Here is a 24,051-nt window from a genome sequence, read left to right on the forward strand (position 1 = left end):
ACCTCATACTCCAGCTCTGCCTTTCTCCCTATTTACTGCTCCCCACTGAAGCATCTACTCAGCTGAAAGGGAGAACTGAAACCACAGCGCACTGTTAGCCCCATAATTCATGCTATTTAGGACATACACAGAAAACACATTATCTCTGCTACTCATCTGCTGTTGAATAAGGTATGACTGCTTGAATTTTTTTTTTTCAATTAGATGTCTTTGATGTGCTTGCTGCCCTGTTTTTCCCCTGCATTTTTCCATGCTATAACTACTGACAGAATGGAAATTAAAATCAAATATATATGTATATGTAAATATTTGTCTGAGATAACAAATTCCTTTTTTTCTTGCTATGGTTAAAGGTTTGATCAAAATAGAGAGACATGGGTAGTCAAAAATAACTAAGTTGTTTGTTAAGTAGTATCTATGTATGGAATCAAACTTTGTCTTTTACATCTGATTTGCCAATAACAGTTTGGACTTGGTTTACAGTTCACTTAAAATGCCAAGATAAAGTTAATGTGTCTTTATAGTACAGCAGTAATCTTGTGACAGTGATGAGAGTTATCTGGACTATGTCTTGCATTCTTTTATATTTTCCCTATATGAAATATCTGATCATTTCTTTGGGAGGAAATTGTTGGTTTAATCTTTGCGGTGCTTGTTGCACCCTGGATTTACAGAAGTGTCTGGGATTCCCCTGGACGATAAAAAGTCTCACTTCTCTTTGCTGTTTAGCAGTTTCTTGACGCAAATTTTCAGACATACCTACTTTATGTATTAAGTTGACACCACTATTTAATTATCTGACATTTAATAAATGCCTTCATCGACCACAATTTGAGGAAAATGCAGCACTTACATTTTCAACAAGGGTATGACAGATGTTGCATTCAGGGAAAATGTGTTGTCTTTGGAAACTTTTTAATGTTGGGTCAGATGAAGTCTTTTTTTGTAACATACCCAAGTGACAGTTTGATTGTATTTCACTTTGATAATTGATTTACATATCATTACCAATTATCTCATGTGACACTTGAAAACCATACTATGGGCTCCATGTCTAGAAGAATATGTTTTGTATGTATTTGTATTTTGTGTGATGCTATTTACTGTCAGTTTGGAGAAAGTGAGGTAATATTACATTTATTAGCATGAATATCTTTATGTGAACACATTCATACCAAACTGGCAATCTTTTAACACTATGCATGTTTTTTCATTCTTGTGTAATAATTGGGGAGGCAACAACTATTGACCTTTGCCATCATCAAGCCTGTCTCCCCCATTGGTGTCCCGCTTGTCAGTTCTGTGACTCAAACACAACATGAGAGGTATTATCACAGAAATGATGAGGGCACTTCACCAAGCTTCTGCTGTGACAGTCTCTCATGGGCCAACAATAGAACTGAGATTAGACAAGAAATTGGCACGGGTGACAGAGTAAACTGCTAGTAGTTGCTCTGCTTGCAAACACAATCTGAAGTGATCACTTCTGAAAACCTATGCCTGAATGTCATTGTGGATACTTGTGGCATGTTCAACAAGAGATGTAGTGGGAATGGTGACAGCTGACTTGCTGAATTTCTTTCTCTAGTTTCTGTAAAAGGCACAGAAGGTGACTTTGCATTGTGATTTCATTATGTTTTCAAAATGTGCTTCTTTTATTCAAACAGCAGAATATACAGTCTGTCCATTTGCAAAGACCGTTCATATTACATACCACTATTTGGATTTACAAGCAGCGTACAATTACAGCACATATCATATCCCTGCAAAACCCATCACATGTTCAATGAGGACATGGCTCTTTCACACAGAACAGCGAATTTCAATTGGGCCAGTCAAGTCTGTTTGCCAGTTAGCGAGTAAAACCTTAAAGCTGTCAACATCTATTTTGCAGAGGGAGACAGAGACACAGTGGTGAGCCCAGCTCGGCGCGCATATTTTAAGTCACTTTGCACTGTTCAAGAGGACCCTTTTTCAACAATCCATTATGCATAGAAGCTCTGGTTCTCCCTGGTATTTCTCCTACCTTCTTGACGTCAGTTGCCATTTGTGAGGGTTACCCCGGCAACGGCCAGCCTCCCCAGGAGATGTCTGGTGGATAAAACAGCCCTGATAAAGCCTTTTAAGGTTCTACTGTTGCTACACCTTTTAATTGACTTTGATACAGTGGAAGTATTACATGGAGGACATTGGGACTTGTTGCCACATGTGGGCAAAAAAATGGGCTTGAATAGATAAAAATAGGCACCACTTCAGACTGATGTCCCATTATCTCCACTTGATTTCTCTCCCACATATTGGGCTGATTTTTGAGTTGTTTGGTGTCAGTGAATTGGTTATACAAAAGGTGTGAGTACAACATTGAAGCTTGTCATACGACCTCTAAGCTATATCATTATGGAATAAGTACAAATAGGGAAAAAAAAAATCAAATCATCAGATTGAGTATTTTAATCCCCATTTCTATCACTCACTGTAATATACTGAATCCTGTGCACATTACCTTACCGTAATAATTAATTTACCTATCTCATTGAGCAAGAAGCCATAAACACTTTGCATTTCAACAAATCATTATAAGGCACGGAAATAATGATAAAAACTACATTGAACAAACACCAACCTTTTTTTGGTTTTATGACATTTGTACACTGTATTTACATAGAAAATTGTTTTTTTTGCTTCCTCAAAGACAAACAACACACGAAAATTCAAATAACTTGATCCTGCTGCCTGATTGTAACTCAGCACTAGACTCACTGATGCAAATGTGTTTCAAATGAAGTGAATAATACAGTTGTAATACTGTGCAACATAGACATTCGGGCTGCTGGGTGCTATTTATAACCTCACCAATATATGTGTCTTTCTGTTTTTTTTCAGACACCAGGCTATTGATGTGCTATTTTTATATTGTCAATTTGCTCCTTCCCTCCCCTTATGGTTGCCAAGCAATAAGCCAAGGAGCCTGTTTCACCAAGGATGTGCTTTTGGACATCCTGACTTTAATTCTTTGGTGGCAAATAAAATTAGAGACTGCATGCTGAAATCATAAAACCTTGGATTTCTTTTTTTATTTTTTATATTTTTGTGCATGCGATGTTTGTGGTGCAATTGAAATGCTGGAACTGATTACATAAAACATGTGTATGACTATAACTGAATTATAGCCACTGCAGTAGCATTATTGATTGTGCAATCACTGTTGAGCAATTTCAAACATGATCTGACTAGAAGCTTGGGTTGATCCAGAATTATACCATCCAAGGTTTTTTGTCATGTCTTGCTTAATGTATCATTGCACATACCAGCATGCTATACTCCTAGCAACTTTGGAAAAATGTTTGCTCTCTAACACAGGTCTGATACAGGAGGATAGATTAGTGGTTGTAAATCAACAACCATTATCTGCTTGGAATTGTTGAATTCAGAGATTTGGATAATATAGATCATGTATTGCAGGCTGGCCTTTGTTAGTCATTTTAAAACTAGATAAACTTAGACATTGTGTTGCTGACACTAAAGCAGCACCAACAGGCTATCTACTAATCCTGATATGCATAATATGCAAGGGGAAATTGGTCTGACACACCTAAACTGCTGCTGTGTGAATTCAATTAGAATTAATCTGACCCCATGCCATTCCAAAAGGAAACCAAGGGCTGGGAAACTTTCATCTTCCCTCAATTGATTATAGCTCTTGCAGAGATATGGAAAAGCCAATCCTACTGCTCTCTTTCATTGGCCCCATTAAAAATTCATCCTGTCCTAATGGAAAGAAATCCCTTTCAATGAGCCTGCTGCAGCCCAGCTGTGGTTTGCAGGGGTGAGACTTGGCACTCCCATCTCCTGGGGCGAGCCAAATCTAATAGATCTTAAATGTAGATTATTTTTGTTGTCACTGTTTGTTTTTGTTTGTTGTTGTTTAAATACTTAAGAAACAACAACAGTTATATTTTAGGGACTGATATCTTCATATCACCGTTGTCTCCAACATTATATTTGGTAATCATATATTGATTAATCAGCTGTTTATTTCTTAATCTATAATTTAGGCCCCCATTTGTTAGGAAAGATTTCGTAAATCAGTGTTGTAATAAATTTAAACCCGGATACGCTCTGTGTACCATCATTCCTTGACTTTCCCAAATCGGGATAAATAAAGTATTATCAAGGATTAAGTTAAGATTTAGAAAATTGTGGGCTTCAATTAATTAATTAATCAACTTACTTTTTTCAACATTAAAACAGGTATGTTTGAGTCATAATTATTGAATATCTTCGATAAATCATGAAGTGTCGCACATTATTTCATGTTATAATATAAATAAATGATACAAGTGTGATTATTCAAATATTATGTAAATAGTGCAAAATAAGACGATTTGTTGTGTTATAGAATAGGTAAACAATTTAGATAGAATATAAATGAAAAATCAGAGGCAGTGTCACAAATTGGTCATGTGTAAATTTAGTTTCTTGCTCAAACAATAGAGAAGCGTCCATTCCCATGTCCATTACCAAGCATCAACTCATTAAGCTTTGCTGTTTAGATTTCAAAGCAGCTCAAAATAAGAAGCCCAACAAATATTTTAGCACAGGAAAAAAAGTATTGCTTATAAAGAAATGTTTTATCTGTGAAGAATGATCTAAAAGACAAAATCTTAGCTGTTGGCTTGCTACATTATGGATATTGTAGATGAGTGGTTAAGTTAAAAAAGCAGGCTTTATTTTCAATATAGTTTGCTGAAAGGGGGGCCTTCTATACTTTTACTGATCTGCACCTACAATTGTTGATATGCAATTATGTGGACTCCGGATACTGCAAATATTTGTTAGTTTGTTTGTTTTTCATGTCATTTACATTTTGAATAAATGGTCTTTTCAAATGAATATGTATTCGTACAAATTGTTTTGCAAGCTTTGTAGGTTTAATATTTGTTTCCTGTATCCCATTCGGTTCCTTTTTGTTGAGATGGGTTGAGAGGCGGTACCATTTTTCAAGCAGGGTACACGACATAAATTATATACATTTTAGTAAGCAGGATAGACATGTTTAGTGAAATGATGAGCTATCGGTGAATATTTATGTGACAGTAGATAATGAAATTGATATAGCACAATTTACTACATTTGTTAAAAAATGTGAGCCGATCAACAATGCCCTACTGCGCACCCCTTAGCGTAGGCTGTTGCCATGTTCCCACTTTCATGGGTGTGGTGATTAGTCTGCTTGGAGCAAATTTTTAGTCTAATCCGAAACGAGTCCTTTTCGCTGCAGACTCCTAATTCCCTCAGATTATATTAAAATTAACACAGCTCCGTTTGCGATTTCTCTCTAAGGTGGAGAGCATGGTTTTCTTGTGAAACCGGACCCGTGTGGTACAGATTGGACGGACGGGCAGAGCTCACCCACCCCCCCAAAAAGAAAGCTTGATTCAGGTAAGAACGTGTTGTCTTGTCATATTTTTGGCTGTTATTTTCGGCGATTTCCTGCTTTGCTCGCGGGACTTTCCAGTGGTTTATAATGGGGATTTGATGAAAAAATGTCCGTGAGCCCCGAGCAACAGTGTAGCTTTTGACATGACTGTCTCCAGGATACTACTCCCTCTTCTGTTTTTTCCCCCTCCATCTGAGTTTTCCGCCGTTGACAATCCACCACTACTCGAACATGGTCTCTCGCTGGCTGTCAGAGCCGCGGGGACGAACCTCCACTCGAACAGGAAACCCACTCAACTGGCACCGTCGCTTTACGCTCCCTACTTTCACTCGGTTCTACTCGGTTCGCCATGAAGAGTCCTCCGTACAGTGCTATATGTTTCTCACAGTACGAGAAACTTCTTTTTTTCTTTTCTTTTTTTTGGACTCCTTTCAAATCAGGAACATGGCAGTGCGTTGTGAACGCCGCGCGCCTGTTGAAGATTTCCTGCCTCGGCAGTTGTTGACGATTAAGTATCAACAGTCGGCTAATGCAAATAACCAACAACCAATTCCTGCAGCTTGATAACCCTGCTTGGCAATTCGCGGCTAATCTGTCTATTTAGTGTTTCAAACAACTTCTTATTTGCCTATTTTTGTTAAATTGAGTTGTGTGTGTGTGTATATATGTAAATGCAGTTTTTTTTGCAGTGTCTGCAATTACTGAAATCAAGCCCAACGTTACAATAGCAGTAAGCTATCACCTAACTCTGAAACAGTATTTAAATAAGGAAATCCCATGTGAAATACTTTGCAGAAAAGTAATACCTCCGGGCTTTCTTATGTTTACTCAAACATGTACTCGTTTTGGTGGCAAGATAACATGACACTTGCATACATGTGGAATGTTACAGTGCTGATTTATAAACAATAATAACCACACTTGTGTTCATTATGATTGGATAATTCCTCTGAATTAACAACATTTAAAATAAAACCATTTGGGCCATATGGTTTCACCCTTACTGCTGAAACCATATTCCAGCCAATGACTGCATATCCACAGAGGACACATTCTAGCTTTGGTTTAGGATCATCTTGTGTTACTGCAGACACCTTTCCCTTTGACAGTTGATGCAGTACTTTGTACAACTGTATTATCTGTTGTTCACATCAATGCACAAATGGAGGCCAGTTGGTTCGATTGTTGTGTGTTTTAGGAATACCATGGTTGAGACACCTGCAAAGTGGATAAGAATTCTCTCAAGTGATTTCATTGTGTTTCACCTCTCTAATACATTTGGTTGGAGCAGATTATGTCACAGTATGGGCAAACATATTATTCTGTGGATGTGGCCTGCAGTGTGCCTCCTGGAGCTTGTGAATTTAAGGACTGGTTGGCAAATATTACAAACATTAGTCATGTGTAGATCATCCAAAAGAAAATGAAAGCAGTTTTCACAGAGGGGAAAGCTTTTAAGTACTTTTGTTATGAGATGAGCCTTGACTGTCAACACAGTGCCCTTTTTGTGCTTAAACCTGAGTAGACATGAGATTTTATAGCCACTATGTCAGTTTCTCAACTTTTATATCCTACTGAATCAGATAAGTGCATGGTAGAGCTTGCTTCCATGGCACTAGGTTGTATAAACAGTTTGACAATTAAGATATGTTCCGCCATGGCCTTTTAGAGTTCAAACATTGTCCCCCATCGAGCTTCAGTCGGAGATATGGACTGCCAGGTGCGTCGGTATGTGTTTGGGAATTCCCAGGAACTCTGCCCAGCAGGACAATTTTCCATGAGTCTTTATCCATAATCTCATTTGTACTATGCAATGGAGATACTCTGCTTTTCAAAATGTAAAGCTTTCCTAGTGTATCACACAAATTTAATGAAAGAAAAATATTGAACATTGGTCCCCCTTGTCCCTCATTATCCCCTTTTCCTTAAATACTCAGCAATAACACCAAGACTCTGGCATTCCACAGTGGAGGAGTGGCATGTAAACAGACTGCCTAAGCCTGTCACTTTTTAAAATACTATTCAGAATAAAATGTCTCTCAGACATACTGTAGTCATTTAAGCGGTATCTGGAAAATGTTGTAGCTTTTTCTCAATTTTTTTATGGTTGCACAATGAGTAGTAATTATATAAGGGCCCAATGTAGGTGTAGCTTTACCTGTGTACAAAGTAGGGCATTTGTTTTCAAATGAATTCAGTTCCTGTCTGCCTTCAGGAGGTTATATGTAAAATTTTAAGAAAAGAAAAAGAATCCCTCAAGCTTTCAGTGAGCTAAGAAATTTAACGGGTACTCTGAGGAGAGAGAGGAGACATGGCCTCACCTTGCTGATAAACCATCATCTATTTCTTCCTTCCTGTGATTGCTTAATCTGCTAAGATTGCAACTGGTAAAGCCATCCTATAGGCTTCAACTTGATTTAGAATAAAATGAAAGTTAAATTTTCTGTTAAGATTAAGCAAAATATAAATCAAATTCCAAGAGGACTAAGTTATATGGCTTGTGCATAGGCAGAATGACCATACAGTGGATCACCAGGTGCTTTTTGGGTTTAGAAACATGAACATGCACAATGAAATATATAAAAGGATCTATTAACAAAGACCCATCCTGGTCATATCTATGAAACATCAGTGTAAAGAGAGATAAGGGACAACCTGGCTTAATCCAGGCCCACACAGACTAATTAGAACAGGTGACCCAAGGATAGAGTGAAATCCAACATCAGTGCAACAGTATATGTTGTCAATATACTTAAACGTGTGTCGTTTGAATAATACAATATTTATGCTTACCTCAAATTGGCATGCTCTCAGCTTTCCATCTGCATCCATCCAACATGAATTGTATGTATATTGTTCCAGGTATCTGTCACAAAATAGTGCAAAACTCAAGGCTCTAGGCTCTCTTTGTAGGGGTAACCCTCACAAGATGCTTTGCCATGGTTGCTGCTACTCATCTGCCTCAATCTTGCAAAGTGCTTTAACATAGACAGTTCCACTTCCATCAAATAGTGAACTTAAGTGGGTTTCTGAGACAAGCATTTGGACTTGACACAAGTGATAATATTTCGAAAGGATAGTTTAGTAGTTTCAATAAAAAGAATGTTGCAGTCACACCATTTGATTTTTTTTTTAATGATTGATTGCAAACTACTTTAAAGAAATTTAAAAAAAGTTATTGGTTAGAATAAATACAATAACAGAAAGCACACCTGTGATTGCATGTATGCAAATAGATAAAACAATTAAATAGTGCTGTAAATGTCAATGGTTTCTGGCTATAGGATAAATAATTTAAAAAAGACAATAGATAGTGCAAGAAACAAAATATGGACTAAATATGGTCTAAATCTTTTACACTCAAGTCATGTATATCTATCTATACCGCTTTTCCTGCACTCAGGGGTCTTCCTTTTAATCATCTGGTTTATTTGTATACATTTAAGCCAGTATGGAGCTGAACATTCTACAATTATATCAGTTACAAATTGGAAAGAAATCTTGAACCATAGAAAATGTAGTTGTAACAGCAATACAATGTTGCTCTAAATTGGCATAACATCAGCATGAAGTGCTCTTGGTGTGCTTGGGTACAAGACTGACTTCAGACCTGGCTGCTGATAATGTTAATTCCTCAATGTCCTGACAGCTTGATGCTGATGGGCCCCTGTGGCTTCATCAACGCTGCCAGTCTGGGTCCAGCTGCCCTGCCTGTACCTCCTGCTGCTCACATAACCAGTATACATGACCAAAATAAGCAGAAGGTTTCCCTAACAAAATGCGTTTTAGAGAATGTCAGATGTCAGTTTATTTTTGTACATTATTAATTCACCTCTCTTTGGACAAAACAACATTGATATTGTGATCAAGATCCCTTATGAGATGATGAACCTCTGTGGCCTTTTGTTGACAATGCCCTTAATTTGGATTTTAGCAATGATCTCACAGTGATTTTTTTTTTTCTTTAATGAAAATGAGTTGAGAATCCAAGTGTGCTGGGAATATATTCCTAATTTTGTTTTTTATATCAAATGTTAAAACTGCATTTCTTGCATTAGACACTATCATATATCATCTTCAGTCTTATGATTGATGGTTTCCCTTTTTCTGTTTAATTTTTCTTATCTTGCAAAATTTAAAATACGAATGTTGATGAACGCTTTCAGTTAATGCAAGGCTTATTAAAATAAGAAACATGGCCGTGAAGTAATTGAAATGTTTAAATATTAGTAGAATTTTGATTCTCTTTTGCCATTATTTCATCACCTGTCATCAGGCTCTTGCAGAAATCAGATTTACTAATACTCAGGGATATTTCTGATATATGAAAAAATTAGTCTTGAAGGCACACCAAATTTTCTGCTCCATCTACATTTTCTTGCACTTTAGACAGTCTTTGATAGCTAGTTATTTGATTTTTTTGGGATGGACAGTTGATTGCTTGACCAAACAAAATCCTACAAATGGAAGGCAGACACAAGGATGTACACATTCAATATAGGTTTACAAGATGAAATGATAAAAGCATGAGTAAAACAACTCTGTTTGAGACACAATTTGTCTATAAGACATTGTCATTTGGCTGTTTTGACTGCACTGTAATTCAACATTGAAATTGTGAGAAATGTCATTTTTTGTGTTTATTTTAAGCAATTATCTGGCTTAAAATCAGACACCAGTTTTTACGAGTTTTAAAATGGGAAAGCTCACCCATACCATAAATTGGTTGATTTATTATTTCGAACCCCTTTTGTGCTTCATTGGAACCTGTATCTTTAGGCCTCTGGCTCCATTTATTTATTTATTTATTTATTTATCTATTTATCTATTTTTTTATTTTGTGTAGGTAATACTGTCCAAACTGTGTGATGTAAAGATATTAGGGTCATACAGTCCAACAATGTTATGGCAGTCATTGAGCTCTGTCACAACACAAGCGACACTCAGAGTCTGTCTTCGGTGGGGTTGCGTCAGCCATAAGAGTGTCATCACACATGACCAGCTGAAAGCATTGCAATGCTCTATCTCCCCAATGCCTTATTACTGTCAAAGACCTCTTTTGCCAAGACAACAGTCCACATTGAGCCCAATATCTTATCACAATAACAGCCATATTGGACCAAACCAATTTAACTGTATATCTAGGTATACAGCTTTGTATATGTGTGATCATCTAATGTCCTTTTAAAGGAACTGCAAGTAGTATCATTTTTCTTTTACTGCCTTATGTAGGTTTGTTCTGTAAATGTTTTTTTTTTTTTCTTAAGACTGTAAGGGACATTCACACAAGGATTTTGAAGCCTTTACCAAAGGACCAACTGCCAACATCCTCCTTTTTAAGATTATCATGATTCGCTGCGAAAGGGAAGGGTTTGACTCGGTATAATTGTTGAATTATAGAAAATGGAACTGAAAATTTAATCTCTACAGGTTAGACTTCAGGACAGCTGACTGTAAATCAGCCTAGAGAACATTTCTGAGGAGTGTCTAAGTGCTATGTGACCCACATTCAGGGTCTCAGGGGTGGAGAAAGAGACAACTTACTCATATGAAGACACATGCTAATACGGATGCCCCACATGCACAGTAATTTAAAGGCTGGCATACAAACACTTAAGTAAAATATATGTGCATGTGTGTTATTATTTACTCTTATTCATGTTCTTTAATTTACAAACCTTGCTAATGAGACGTCCCACAGTAAACTCACACACAGACGTTGATGTTCGAAGTTATTTTGGCCTGGTGAAGTAAATGGCACAATGCAACAACACAAAAGGCTGATTGAGTCAAGAAAGGTCAGAGCCTGGCTGAGATGGCCTTTTGAACCAGGCTGTGGTTGTTTGAAGAGCCAGATTCCCCTCCAGGCCTTCATCTAGCCATACCCTTTACTGCAACCACCTCTTTAATCTGAACCCAAACAGGATACCTATGTTTGTTTGGAAGTATTCCCAGCTTCCATCCTTCTCTCTGTCTGTTTGCTCATAGTATTTCTGTCTCTTTCTTACAGGTGTCAGCTGGTGTGTGTGTGTGCGTGCGTGTGCGCCTGAGTGTGTGCGTGCGCGCATGTGTGTGTGTGTGTGTGTGTGATTGAGTGAGTGTGTGCGTGTGCATGTACGTGTGTGTGTGTGCAGCCACGTTTGTTGCCCAGCCCAATCAGTATTTTGAGCCGAGGGAGGCCTGAACATAGCTTAGGGACAATGAGTGAGCTGGAGCAGTTGCGGCAGGAAGCCGAGCAACTACGCAATCAGATCCGGGTAAGGAAGCATTCTGTGCACACGTGCTTGCTTGACACTTTGTGTATATACGTGCGTCACAGGAGACCCACTGTCTGCTCACTCGCACTGTGACTCATACAGGTCCAAATGAGATTCTGCAGTTTGCATATATAACTTGATAGTCAGTCATTTTTTTCGTCAGAATGTTCAAATTCTGTGATGAGATAATAGAGTTTGAAGTCTTTTTTTTTTTCAACCCTGTTTTTTGTTTCGTTTTTCAGGATGCAAGAAAAGCATGCAGTGACTCCACTCTGTCACAGGTGAGAGGCGGTATACAAAATTTGAATCGTAATTAGAAAATTACCTATTATGTCCGAATTAGGTCTGAAGTTCCCTAATGTGCACAGGGGTTTAGAAAAATGAAACTTAGTGGATATGGAACATATAGTTGACCTCAATATACCATGTACATATTGTTAATTATTATATCTGCACCTGCACCTCTTTTGCCCTTCTGGTTAGATGCTAAACAACATTTGCTTGCCCTGTAATTGTACATATGTAATGACAATAAAGTTTAATCTAATCAAATCTAATTTACACAAAGACACTTTCAAAAACCTGTACAAAGTCACACAAAAATACTTTTGAGTGCATTTATGAGAAATTAAATGGTGCTTTTCTTATGTCTCCATTCCGATGATATTCTGCAGCTGTTGTAAAGTGACACTCTAATTGTAATGCTTTTCTTTTCACATAGAGCAAAAGAAACTAGTGAGTTGCAATCTCAGGGCTTGAATTTATACAATATACTAGACATCCAGAATATAACATTTAAACAAGCAGCATTTCTCATTTCAATAGGTTGCTACACATTGCCATATATCACTGATGATGATGATTACAACGGTATGGCACTGGCATTTCTTTTGTTGAAAGTTCAGATTTTGTCTGACTCCTTCATTCCCATACTTGACAGAGGCATAATATTACTGTGCTGTGTAAAAGAGCCCCAAGTTGTGGGACTCCAAGGAAAAAAGTTTGGGAGTTTTTTTTTTAATTTCCCTGGTTTATAAAATATACTGTGTTTATGTATAAGATGCTAATGTGCGTGATCAAACTACAAAGGACTTCAATCTCAAAAAGAGAAATCGCCATTTTCTCACACTGTTGCTGAATCCGCTTAAATATTTCACAAGAGTTGCCATTGTTTCTGTGCTTGTTGTCGATCTGTGTTGTATGTATACGATACCTTTTTCTTTTATATTTTTGCAGTTTCATGTCGTTTCCAGTGGTGTGGGTTATTGCTCATAACTTCATGTGTGCAAACATCCTCACGAAGTTCCGCCGCTGACTGTCCTTCCTGTGTTTTGGCAGATCACAGCTGGTCTAGACTCAGTGGGCCGGATACAGATGCGGACGCGACGCACTCTCAGGGGCCACTTGGCCAAGATCTATGCAATGCACTGGGGGAGTGACTCCAGGTAGTGTCACAGTAAAATGTAGCACATGAAACTCTACCATCAATACATTTATAATGGAAATATATTAGAATTTAATAGTAAATAGAATGTTCACCATATTGAGACTTCGATCTTGAAAAACTTGAACTTGAAATCTGCCCTAATTTGCTTTTCCTCTTGTAAAATTCTGACTTTTTTGGCTCACTTACTTCGGGATGGTAACAAGGTAACACTGTTAAGGTATATATATAAATGAACAGGCAAAGTGTCAGCAAAGAGGATTTTTTTCAACTGATAAGAAAAACAATTATGATGTTGGTATTTTTTTTTCAAGATATTATTTCTTAAATTTTTGCATGATGAGTGATGCAAAAAAGTGCAAAATATTTCTTCCAATGCTGTCAGTATTGATTGCAGTAGAATAGCACCCTGTTTGGTTTGTATGGAAATGATTTTGTTACTGCACTCATGGTGGGGAGTTAAGCATCTGTCACTGGTATTAAAGCTGTGTTTAATGAATGTTTTTATCTCTCTTTGTCCATCTGTCTCCCAATGCAATGCACTGGGGCAGTGACTGCAGTCCCAGGTGTGGGGCTATGTTACTACTTGTATTACTACTATTAATTGCTACTACTACTTCTTTACTAATATGACTAATACCACCATAAATGACTGTAACTACTGACACATCCACTACTACATCTGTCTTAGTGCTTGAGACCCACACTGAAGCATCCACAGCTTATTTAATATTTCTCCAAAGATGCAGTTCGTAAACACTCGTGTTTTTCCAAGAACTTGAGTATTGACTAAATTTCTGCCCCGATTGAACCGTATTTAAATGTGTCTACCTATGAACTGGGTGTCAACAAACATAAATGTGTGACATGAGATATTTAAATATAATGATAATAATAATAATAATAATGATAATAATAATAATAATATATTTTGCTGTAGTCACATTTTTTTTTTTTTTTTAATTCTGATACTCTAATTCTTGTTTGTAAAAAATACATTGAAGCCTTTTTTTTTTAATACAGTGTTCATCCAACAGTAGGACGAAATTAGAAATCATCAAAATTTTGACCATTTCATTTTTTGACACACTTCTCCTTCATCAGTTAAATGTCTATTAACTGTAGCTGATAAGTGTAGGTAATTCAGTGCTTATTATTCAGCTGTGGGTGTTGAAATATGAAAGTGTCAATCACCCTCTGGGTGACCCTGCAAGAGCTCATTGTTTATTTTGTACACAGCTACTGACATTTGTGAGAAGTGCCTCTATTCTGATTGTAGTGTAAAACCAGCTAACCACTTCCTGTCCTAAGAGACAGAAACATACAGTTGGGGCTTTACTGCATCTGTCTTGCTGATGTTCACCGTTTCTATCTCAAACTCCTCTCTTGTTGTCCCTTCCTGCAGCTACACCCCAGCCTCTTTCTCGTGGTTCCTCACCCCCTCCCCCCTTCACTTTCCACTGAGTACTTTTCAACAGGCCACTGGTACCCCAGACGCAGTATATCGTAGTTGTCTTTTCGTTGGCTGAAGCTCATTGCTTTTAAAAAAACAGGGTGCATGGTTTGGAGATTATGTTGGCTTTCAGTTTTTTCTGACTTTTCTCCAGGCTTCTAGTCAGTGCCTCGCAAGATGGAAAGCTAATCATCTGGGACAGCTACACAACAAACAAGGCAAGAATACTGGAAATCTGTGTCAGAGCCACATTGCATTTGCATTTAATTCACCTCAACAGTATTTTCAATATGTGTAGAAGGGAACCGCTATATGCTGCTTCTTGTTGTTTCACTCACTCTGCTCTCTTGTGTGGGACTACTGAGATGCTTCCAAATTTGTCATTGAACAGGAAACACATTTCCTTACTGTGCAAATAACAATAAACAATATTTTAATACAATCTTTCACATTACAAGTAGTTGAAAATTTGTACTCCCCTCAAACAGTAAGGTTGAAAATTTTTTTTTTTCTAGCTTATGTCCCATAAAATCTCAGTTGTATCGGAGATTTCTTCGGTGTCAGCTTTCTGGTTGCCTGGAATTTGATATGCAAAATGAATATGGCTGGTTATATATGGATAATGACTCATTTATGACTCATTTATCATTTATGTTGCCGGATTCAGAAACATCATGGAAAACAGTCACACAATGCTTTTTCTGTCTGTCTAAAGGTTAATATAGGACATGTGTAACAATATGTGGTAGGAGACCTCATATGCCCTTTTCTAATGAGAACTTTTATTATTACGATTGCTGTAATTTAAGGCCACATTAATTATGCCATCTTTGTGCAACTGTAACTGAGAAATTAAGTAATTCATCCTTACCAGTCTGAAATATGCAGCCCAACCATCAATTTTAATTGTTTCTGCGCTTCTATTGCTCTTCATCCTCAGATGCATGCCATCCCTCTGCGCTCTTCGTGGGTGATGACATGCGCCTATGCCCCCTCTGGGAACTATGTGGCCTGCGGAGGCCTGGACAACATTTGCTCTATATACAGCCTGAAGACCAGGGAGGGCAACGTGCGCGTCACCAGAGAGCTTCCTGGACACACAGGTAGTTTTGGAATGTTAATATTCTTTACATTTGTTTCTGTTTAATTACACGACTGAACTTCTGAGGCTCTTGCAGAACCAGAGTGTCTGTTAATTCAAGTGATGACACCAAATCTGGCACAGGGCAAAGCTGCATGATGAACTTCTTCTCATTCAATCTCTAGGTTATTTATCCTGCTGTCGCTTCTTGGATGACAACCAGATCCTAACCAGCTCTGGAGACACCACCTGGTGAGAACTACTTCCATGTTTCCAAGTTTCTGCACAATTGACCTGAACTGAAAGAGTTTCTTTCATTTGTTGCATGTGGATACATTTTTTTTTGGGGGGAGGGATTATTGTCGTATGGCTAGAACTGCAGCTATGCCTACATGACATTTATCTTCTCTTGTAGTGCATTGTGGGACATAGAGACCGGCCAGCAGGCCACTGCTTTCACTGGTCACACAGGTGATGTGATGAGCTTGTCTCTGAGCCCAGATTATAAGACCTTTGTCTCCGGAGCTTGTGATGCCACTTCCAAGCTGTGGGACATTCGTGATGGCATGTGCAGGCAATCTTTTACTGGCCATGTGTCCGACATCAATGCTGTCAGCGTGAGTGCCAGATCTTCAGTCTCTCACATACAAACACACATACACGTACAGTAACTCCTATTTCTGTACCACACATATTGCACAAAGCGATTATCTTTTTTTATCAAAAACTCCTCATTTACATGACAAGGAAACATGGAACCACATTTTTTATCCTCCAATGCATGTTCGCAGTCAGTGTAATTTTGGTGAAATTCTAATGTACACATAGTCATTCAGCCTCATAAACTTCTTATCTAAATTATAGCCAAGTATTCAAACTATTCTTACCTAGCTATACATTTTCAAAACATTTGCAGTAAACTGTCAGCATTTTACTGTCTTAACTTTTCATGTCTTTAAGGCAGGGACACACTTTTTTCAGCTGGAGTTGAGTTAGTGTTTTTAAAATTGAATTTATTCCACATTATCTGTAATTTCCAACTTTTTTTATCTGTTTTCAAAGCTGCAGAGTTAAACTGTGATGTCCGCCTTTTTTGGGTCATTTTGGAAAAAACCCACAGAAGATTACTCATTAGGTCTTTGGCCTGTATGTCTCATTTGCAGATTATTTAGTATCCATATTCTCTTATACAGCCTCAATTTTCAGCTTGTTGGATATTGTTAATAGTTCTCGTTGCTTTGTTTCATTCCTTATCTGTTACTTTTCCAATGTTCTTATCCCAAGCTATCTGTTTCCTTTTGCGTGGCTCAACATATTAGATAACCTGTATAATGTGAATATTTGAAACTGAGAGACGAGAACAAGGGTCCTTTTTGACTGTACTTATTCTCCCTTTGTCAAACATCTGGGGCAAAACATTGGAATGATAATTCTTACCTTAGAATCTGTGAGATATGATACATTTAGTGAATCTCATTTACAATGTACATCGTTAATTGTGAGTTTAGGTTAACCTGGGTTACTGTTAAAAAGTTGGACAGGATTAAAGAGTGCAAATATATTATGACTGACTGTTCTTCAAAAGGCCATGTTACCATTTACAGATTTTTAACCTAGTGCCTAATATATTAATCAGTTTGGTCTTTTATGCTATTTTTTTCTTCCTGTTAAGCAAACATTCTAGAATCAAGATCCAAATGCTGATTAATATAATTAAAACATGTCTTGCTTTTAAATCGCTCGCAAATTTCCTTCTAGGTAACTGAAATTGGTCTTGCTACAGAAATTGATAGAAATGTAGAACTCTATTCTTTTGAAGTATCACTTGTTAGATTTTACTAACCAGCTGTATTCTCCCATGTTGCAGTTTTTCCCCAATGGAAATGCTTTTGGCACAGGCTCAGACGATGCCACCTGCAGGCTGTTTGACCTGCGTGCCGACCAGGAGCTGATGATGTACAGCCATGACAACATCATCTGCGGCATAACATCTGTGGCTTTCTCCAAAAGTGGCCGTCTGCTCCTCGCTGGCTATGATGACTTCAACTGCAATGTCTGGGACACTCTGAAAGGCGAGCGTGCAGGTAAATGCAGCCTGGACCGCAGTTATTTCATTTTTGTTTTCTGTCTTGTCCTTTTAGGTGACAGACGCATGAAGTCTAACCTCCGCATCATCCCAAACGTTACAATAGTTTTATGTTATCTTATTTCTACGTTATATCGTCGCAGTTCTTTCGAAGTGAGGCTGAGGTCTTTAAACCTGATTGCATATTAATGACATGAAGCATTTTACTGTCGGTGTGATATGGTGTGTTTGTGATCTAAAGATTAAGATGGTAAGAGAATAAGTAATTTCCTGAACTGGCAGGACAGTTGATGATAGAGCGATCGATGTCCCTCATAACCACCTTTCTAAAAGACCCTTTACAAAAAACAAGGTGTGTGTGTGTGTGCGTGCGTGCGTGCGTGCGTGTGTGTGTCTTCACATCAGTAGCAGTCCAACATGACTAACCTGATCAATCACTGTTTTTGGTATAAATCATATTATTATATGGCAAATAATTTACCAGTAGGTGTAGTAGAGTCAGAGAAAGCAACAGACCCAACACTCATGATATGAATGCTCCTGAGTCTGTGTAATTGAAAGGGAGGCTTTCAAAATAATAGCAGTGAGGTCAATCATTATGTGAAGAAACAGGTGTCATTCAGGTGGCTCTTATTTAAGGATGAAGCCAACACATGTTGTACATGCAATTCTTTCTGAAAACATGAGAAAGATGGTTCGTGCCAGACATTGTTCAGAAGAACAGCGCTTTTAATTAAAATGTCGATTGGAGAGGGGAAAATATATAAAGAAGTGCAGAAAATGATAGGCTGCTCAGCTAAAATTATCTTCAATGATTTAAAATGGAAAGCCAAACCAGAGAGACGTGGAAGAAAACGGAAGGCTTACATTTGAGAGGATCGAATAATAGCCAGAATGGCAAAGACTCAGCCAATGATCTCCAGGGAGACCAGAGACGGTCTGAAGTTACCTGAGAACTGTGACAATTAGAAGACGCTTGTGTGAGGCTAATTTATCGGCAAGAACCCCCCCCCAAAAGTCCCACTGGTTAGAAAAAAAAAAAAAGATGTGCTGAAGAGGATCCAATTTGCAAAAGAACATTTCAACTAGCCTAAAGACAAACGGAGAAATATTTTGTGTACTGATGACTGATCGTTCTTTTTGGATCCAAGGGCCACAGTTTGTCAGATGACCCCTAAACACTGAATTCAAACCACAGTACACTCTGAAGTCTGTGAAGCATGGTGGTGCAAGCATCATGATATTGGGCTGTTTCTCTTACAATGGTGTCGGGCCTATTTATCGCATACTAGGGATCATGTATCAATTGGCTTCTATCAAAATACTTGAAATATCATGCTTAAGAGGTAATGCCCTTGAAATTGGTGTTTCAACAAGACAACGACCCCAAACACAACGCTAAGCGAGCAGCATCTTGGTCCCAGACCAACAAAATTAAGATTATGGAGTTGCCAGCCCAATCTCTGGACGTTGTGGTGAAAACTTGTGGGGTGACAAAAAATGCGGTTACTGTGGCAAAACCAAGTAATACAGAGGAATTGTGGAAGGTTGTCAAATCATCCTGGGCCGTAATACCTGTTTACAGGTGCCAGAAGTTCATCGACTGCATGCACCACAGATAAGAAGTTCTCAAAAACACTGGTTATACAACTAAATATTAGTTTAGTGATTGACAGGAATGCTAAATCTTGAGTTTTTTTTTTTTTTTTTTCAATTGAGCAAGTATGGTAAAAATGTAGACACTGCTATTTTTTTTAACACCCCAATATAATTTTTCCTTCATTTTCTGAAAAGTGAGTAAAATATAGAAACTTTTTTTTCTTCATTTTTTGATGTAAAATTTAATGCGCAGTGTTCCCAATGAATGGAAATAAAAATATATAAGGATTTTGAGGCTCACATTTAAAAAAAAAAAAAAAAAACTATTTTTTTGAACGCAACCGTATGTATATATGTACTGTATGTATATAACACTGCTATTATTTGTAACTGTGTGTGTGTGTGTGGTAAAATGTGTAATTCTGCACAGTGGAACAATTGCAAAGGATGATTTGAAGTTACTTTTCACCTTCTCTTTCCTGGAGTTCTGACATGTTCAAATTTTGACTCTCTCTATTTGGTGTCCAGGTGTGCTTGCAGGCCACGACAACAGAGTGAGCTGCTTAGGAGTGACAGAGGATGGCATGGCTGTGGCCACTGGCTCCTGGGACAGTTTCCTCCGGATCTGGAACTGAACTAACCTCTTCCTGGTTTTACTTAATCACTGCCCACCAATGTCCTCCCCGCAAGCCCCCTCCTAACGTATTCTGACGCATCTGCTGGAGTGGACCTGAGGGGGTAACACTGTGTCAGACCAAATCCTCATATCTCACCCCTGCCCTCATCCTTCTACTGGAGACCCACCCACTTGTTAGAAAGTACAAAATTTGTCTAGGTTGCCAAGTATGTTTCATTTTTATTTTTTACCTTGCTATTACACCACAACCAAAATAAGAACTGTCTCCAGAGTCTAATCCAATTAAAGTAAGAAAAAAAGTAGAGCTTGGAAAAACTGAAGGAAAAGGGAGATTTGTCCATTTTGCTAGCTTTCTTCTAGGGGTTGATCAAAATCATCTGTTACCCTGACTAATGTCGGCATGTAATATGTAAATGTATATATAAATACAGTATATATGTATAGCATTATGTGTGTATATATGCATAATATATGCATATATAATGTATATGTATATATTTTTGTAGTTAACTTCCCCACCCTTGAGTTTTTAAGATATTGGAGATGTGTTAAAATTTCAAATGTACATACTCACGTCAACACACAGTTAGGACCTACAGCCTCTTGTATCAGCTGAATAAGTCATGTTAAATCGACCAACATCATAGATATCACAAACAGCAAAATTATTCATTTAAGGTGGTGGTGGTGGTGGTGGGGGGGTTGACCTGCTTTCCTGATTCATTTTGTGTCCGTATGTTTGTGCTACATTTCCCAGGTAGTAGGCGCAACTCAAACATCCTGAAGCTAAGCATGTGAATAATCAGTAGGATTATTTTCGGGTTTTAAGAAAACAACCCCTGGCATTCTTGACCACTGTGTTCCTTCACAAGGACGCCTGTACCTTGTTATTCGTAGAGTCAAAGCTTCCAAATCAAGATAAGGGATGGTTGACGTTGCATTAGCCGATACTAGACCTGTAGTTCAAAAGTCAAACCCAATGAATGGTGGGTTAAAATAGAAACGTAAACATGGTCAGTGGCTACCTGATGGCCCTCAGGTGAGGGGATCATGATTTCAAATCCACTGATTACATTTGGAGGACATCAGTCAAGCATGAGAAATGTTTGATAAGCCAGTAATGGCTCTAATTGGAGGTTTTGCATCAAAATATTTTGGTGGCCTGTAGAATTGACTGTCATCCTCCATGAAATGACCATTTAAAGTTACAGAGAACATGGGCATTCAGTCTGGTTGTCCTGCAAGTGGCTTCTGGATGCAATTTCAGGATTTGAAAGGAGCAACGGCTTCATAGCAGGACAATAAAAGGATTGCACTGACTTGCAGATCAAAGAAGAACCAATGAGTGAAACAGATCACCTTGTCATGTCAAAGTTTTGGAGTTTAAAACTGAAGGATCAAGTTCTTTTTTGTTTCATAAAAAAAAAAAAAAGTGTGAACCAAGTGAGTGCATGACCGTAAAATCATGACACCCCAAAGTTACACCTGTGCCACAGCCCTCCTGTAACAATGTGGGGATTTTTTTTTGTTTGTAAGATTTAACACTCATTGACTTTAGTCTCCCCCCACAAACCAACTTTTAAACTGTTAAATGTTACTTGTGAAGAAAGTGCACGTGGTAGACAGACATGTACTCTTAGAGGAGAGCTAGAGATGCATTCACAAACTGTTGTAACAATGTAAACCATCAAGCACATGTGACTTATTTACCCACAGCAGTGGTATTCTGATTGTTTCTTTACATGCACCTTCCATCTTTGCTCTTCTAAAGACTTGATTTTAAAAGAACCACACATGATGTGTGTGAGTTGAGTTGGACCTACCCATCAGCTGTCTCAGGTGCCTGTTGAAAATACACAACATATGAGACAAACGGGCTGGATTAGGAGGAATTGTGTAAGAGGCGGCACTTTTACGGCTCCGTTCTGCCTTACAATGCCATTTATAGCAGAAGGTAAAACTAGTATCAACCAATTAATTGCATTCTTCTACAGGTTCCTTCATACCTGATGATCAGTGGAACCCCCCCTTTTTCTCCCCAGTCGAAGCACATTCTTACACTAGTTAACACTATATTGCATGCTTACAGCAAATGGCCGTGACTTCACGCATTTCCGTACCGTAAATTTTTAACATCACTTTTTCTATAATTCTGATTTCTACTACTAACATACAGTTTGTAGTATTTATTAAGGTTCAATCTGCTATCAATGAAACCTCTTGCATTCAGTGATTCGGTAGTGACCTTTGTTAAAGATTTAGACGCTTCTATCAAGCTTTTTCATCAATGAATTAATTTCAGTAATGTTCAAAATAACTGTTAATTTTTAGCCTGAGAATTTTTTGTGAGGCGTGTATGGTGTGATATGTGTTGCATATCAGTTTTGAGGTGTGTGTGTGTGTGGGGGGGGGGGGGGGGGGGGTAAGGGATGGGTGATTGTATGTGGATAGCCTATAGTTAATTTTCTCATTTGTGCCAATGTTATCCACAGACCCTGAGCTGTGAACTGAATGCTAGTCAATGTGACAAAAGAAAATCAACAAAACTAACAAAACAAAAATCCAGTGCCAGCCTTCTCCATGACTTCAGTATCTACTTTTACTCGCAGGCTATTGACTTATGCCTGAAAATGTTTTTTTTTTCTTAATTAACTTGTAAGACTTCTTTGATGCTAAGGACTGTCTTGTGTCTCCACAAAGAAGCAACAAAATAATTGACATTAAACAAAGGAATAGTTTGACATTTTGGGAAATCTAATGCCAATTCAGGTTTATCAAGGCCTCGCTTACAAGTTGATTGATATATCATGGTATAACAAGCATGGCAAAAGAACAAATCTGTTTAATCAAATCCTACAAGTGATCAAACAGTGAATTACTAAGCCCCTTTGTATGAAGAATCTGATGGGCAGGCTTTATTGCATATGGATTTAACTTTATTTTTCACTCGTCAAAAGTTCATTGTAAAATGGAAACAAACAATTCAAAGCAGGTGGAATGGTTGTGCTGAGCTAAAGTAAGTCAACCTGCTTCTGTCATTTGGCGCATTGTGCTTTTTCCTGCGTTATCATGCCTCTCATCTCCAGCTCCTTTTGCTGCCAAACAGCCAGTGAGCACATGTCCTTGAATGTCAAACTATGTCCTTTAAATCACCTGGTTTCACATTCATCTCACCACAAGTTGTGTGAAACTTTGAAGAAAGTTCACCTTAGTCCTTAACACCGGAAAAAGGGATCATTTATATCACTGGCAGTTATCTTCAGCAAGCGACCGTGCCATTGCTGTTTTTTAGCAGTATCATCTGCTTGGAACCGAAATCGATGTGCCTGCGCACTTAACACCAATATAAAAGGTGCTTGACCTTTTTTTTTTTTTTTTCTCCCCACACTTGCATTTTCCAGAACTACACATCTAATATAGAGTTGTTGAATTTGCTTGTTTGATGTTAGAAAATACTGATATTTTATGAAGCACCAGAACCTGAATCTGTGATTTAATTGTTATAGTATATTCATGTTTGGCAGTAGTTTTTTTTTTGCCTTCAGTGCCAATATGGAACTTTAAAGAGCAGACGTAAAAGTGCCACTGTTCATGCAGTGTTTGAAGACTGTATTTGCACAATCCTAACATGCAGAATTTCTCAGTTTCCTTTAGACTTTCAAACTCAATAGATAATAAAGTGACAACACACTGCATGAATCGGTCACATCTTTTTACCACAACTGCACCATCACAAATTGACCCACTGCCCTTTTGACTTTACAACGTACTGTTGGGAATTATTAAAAAAAATGTTTTTATTCCACTTATTTATTGTTTCACATTATAAGCCAGTAATGACCAGGGACTTGGTGACATAATTCTCTTACAGTTCTACTGTGTGAAATTATAATCACTTGTTATGGAATAATTTTATAGTCTTTTTCACACCAGACTTTTTTTTGTATTTGTACAGTGGCTTGGTGATACAGATATGTTGCCATGAGTTATTGTAACCAATAAAAAAAGCTTTTAACCAAGAATGGTACATTTTGGACAGCTTGTTTTGTTAAAA

At 37.9% G+C, this 24,051-nt stretch overlaps 1 protein-coding gene across 3 annotated transcripts; it reads left to right on the top strand.

Moving 5' to 3' along the window:
- On the top strand, positions 1–24,019 carry LOC147225989 (guanine nucleotide-binding protein subunit beta-4). Of its 3 annotated transcripts, XM_086161653.1 has the most exons (12): positions 1–171; positions 5,344–5,442; positions 11,451–11,697; positions 11,940–11,978; positions 13,036–13,142; positions 13,693–13,707; positions 14,749–14,812; positions 15,535–15,697; positions 15,861–15,927; positions 16,091–16,292; positions 17,543–17,759; positions 19,889–24,019. In XM_086161653.1, exons 3-12 carry the CDS (start codon positions 11,641–11,643, stop codon positions 19,993–19,995), a joined length of 1,038 nt encoding a protein of 345 aa, XP_086017779.1. In that variant the 5' UTR covers positions 1–171; positions 5,344–5,442; positions 11,451–11,640; the 3' UTR covers positions 19,996–24,019. The 3 variants fall into 3 exon arrangements, with proteins under 3 accessions (XP_086017779.1, XP_086017780.1, XP_086017778.1); XM_086161654.1 differs by lacking the exon at positions 13,693–13,707 and having other exon boundaries at positions 3–171; XM_086161652.1 differs by lacking the exon at positions 1–171 and having other exon boundaries at positions 5,206–5,442.
- The last annotated feature ends 32 nt before the right edge of the window (positions 24,020–24,051 follow it).

The sequence above is a fragment of the Fistularia commersonii genome, chromosome 16, assembly GCF_037954325.1.
Source record: "Fistularia commersonii isolate RoL2024-O1a breed Wild chromosome 16, RoL_Fcom_v1.0, whole genome shotgun sequence".
NCBI lineage: Eukaryota > Metazoa > Chordata > Actinopteri > Syngnathiformes > Fistulariidae > Fistularia > Fistularia commersonii.

Bases quoted from the DNA above. Each gene is read 5' to 3' on its own strand.
- LOC147225989 (XM_086161653.1), top strand. From the start codon at position 11,641: ATGAGTGAGCTGGAGCAGTTGCGGCAGGAAGCCGAGCAACTACGCAAT. The intron at 11,698-11,939 runs GTAAGGAAGCAT...TTCGTTTTTCAG, and splicing joins AACTACGCAATCAGATCCGG to GATGCAAGAAAAGCATGCAG. The intron at 17,760-19,888 runs GTAAATGCAGCC...TTTGGTGTCCAG, and splicing joins TCTGAAAGGCGAGCGTGCAG to GTGTGCTTGCAGGCCACGAC.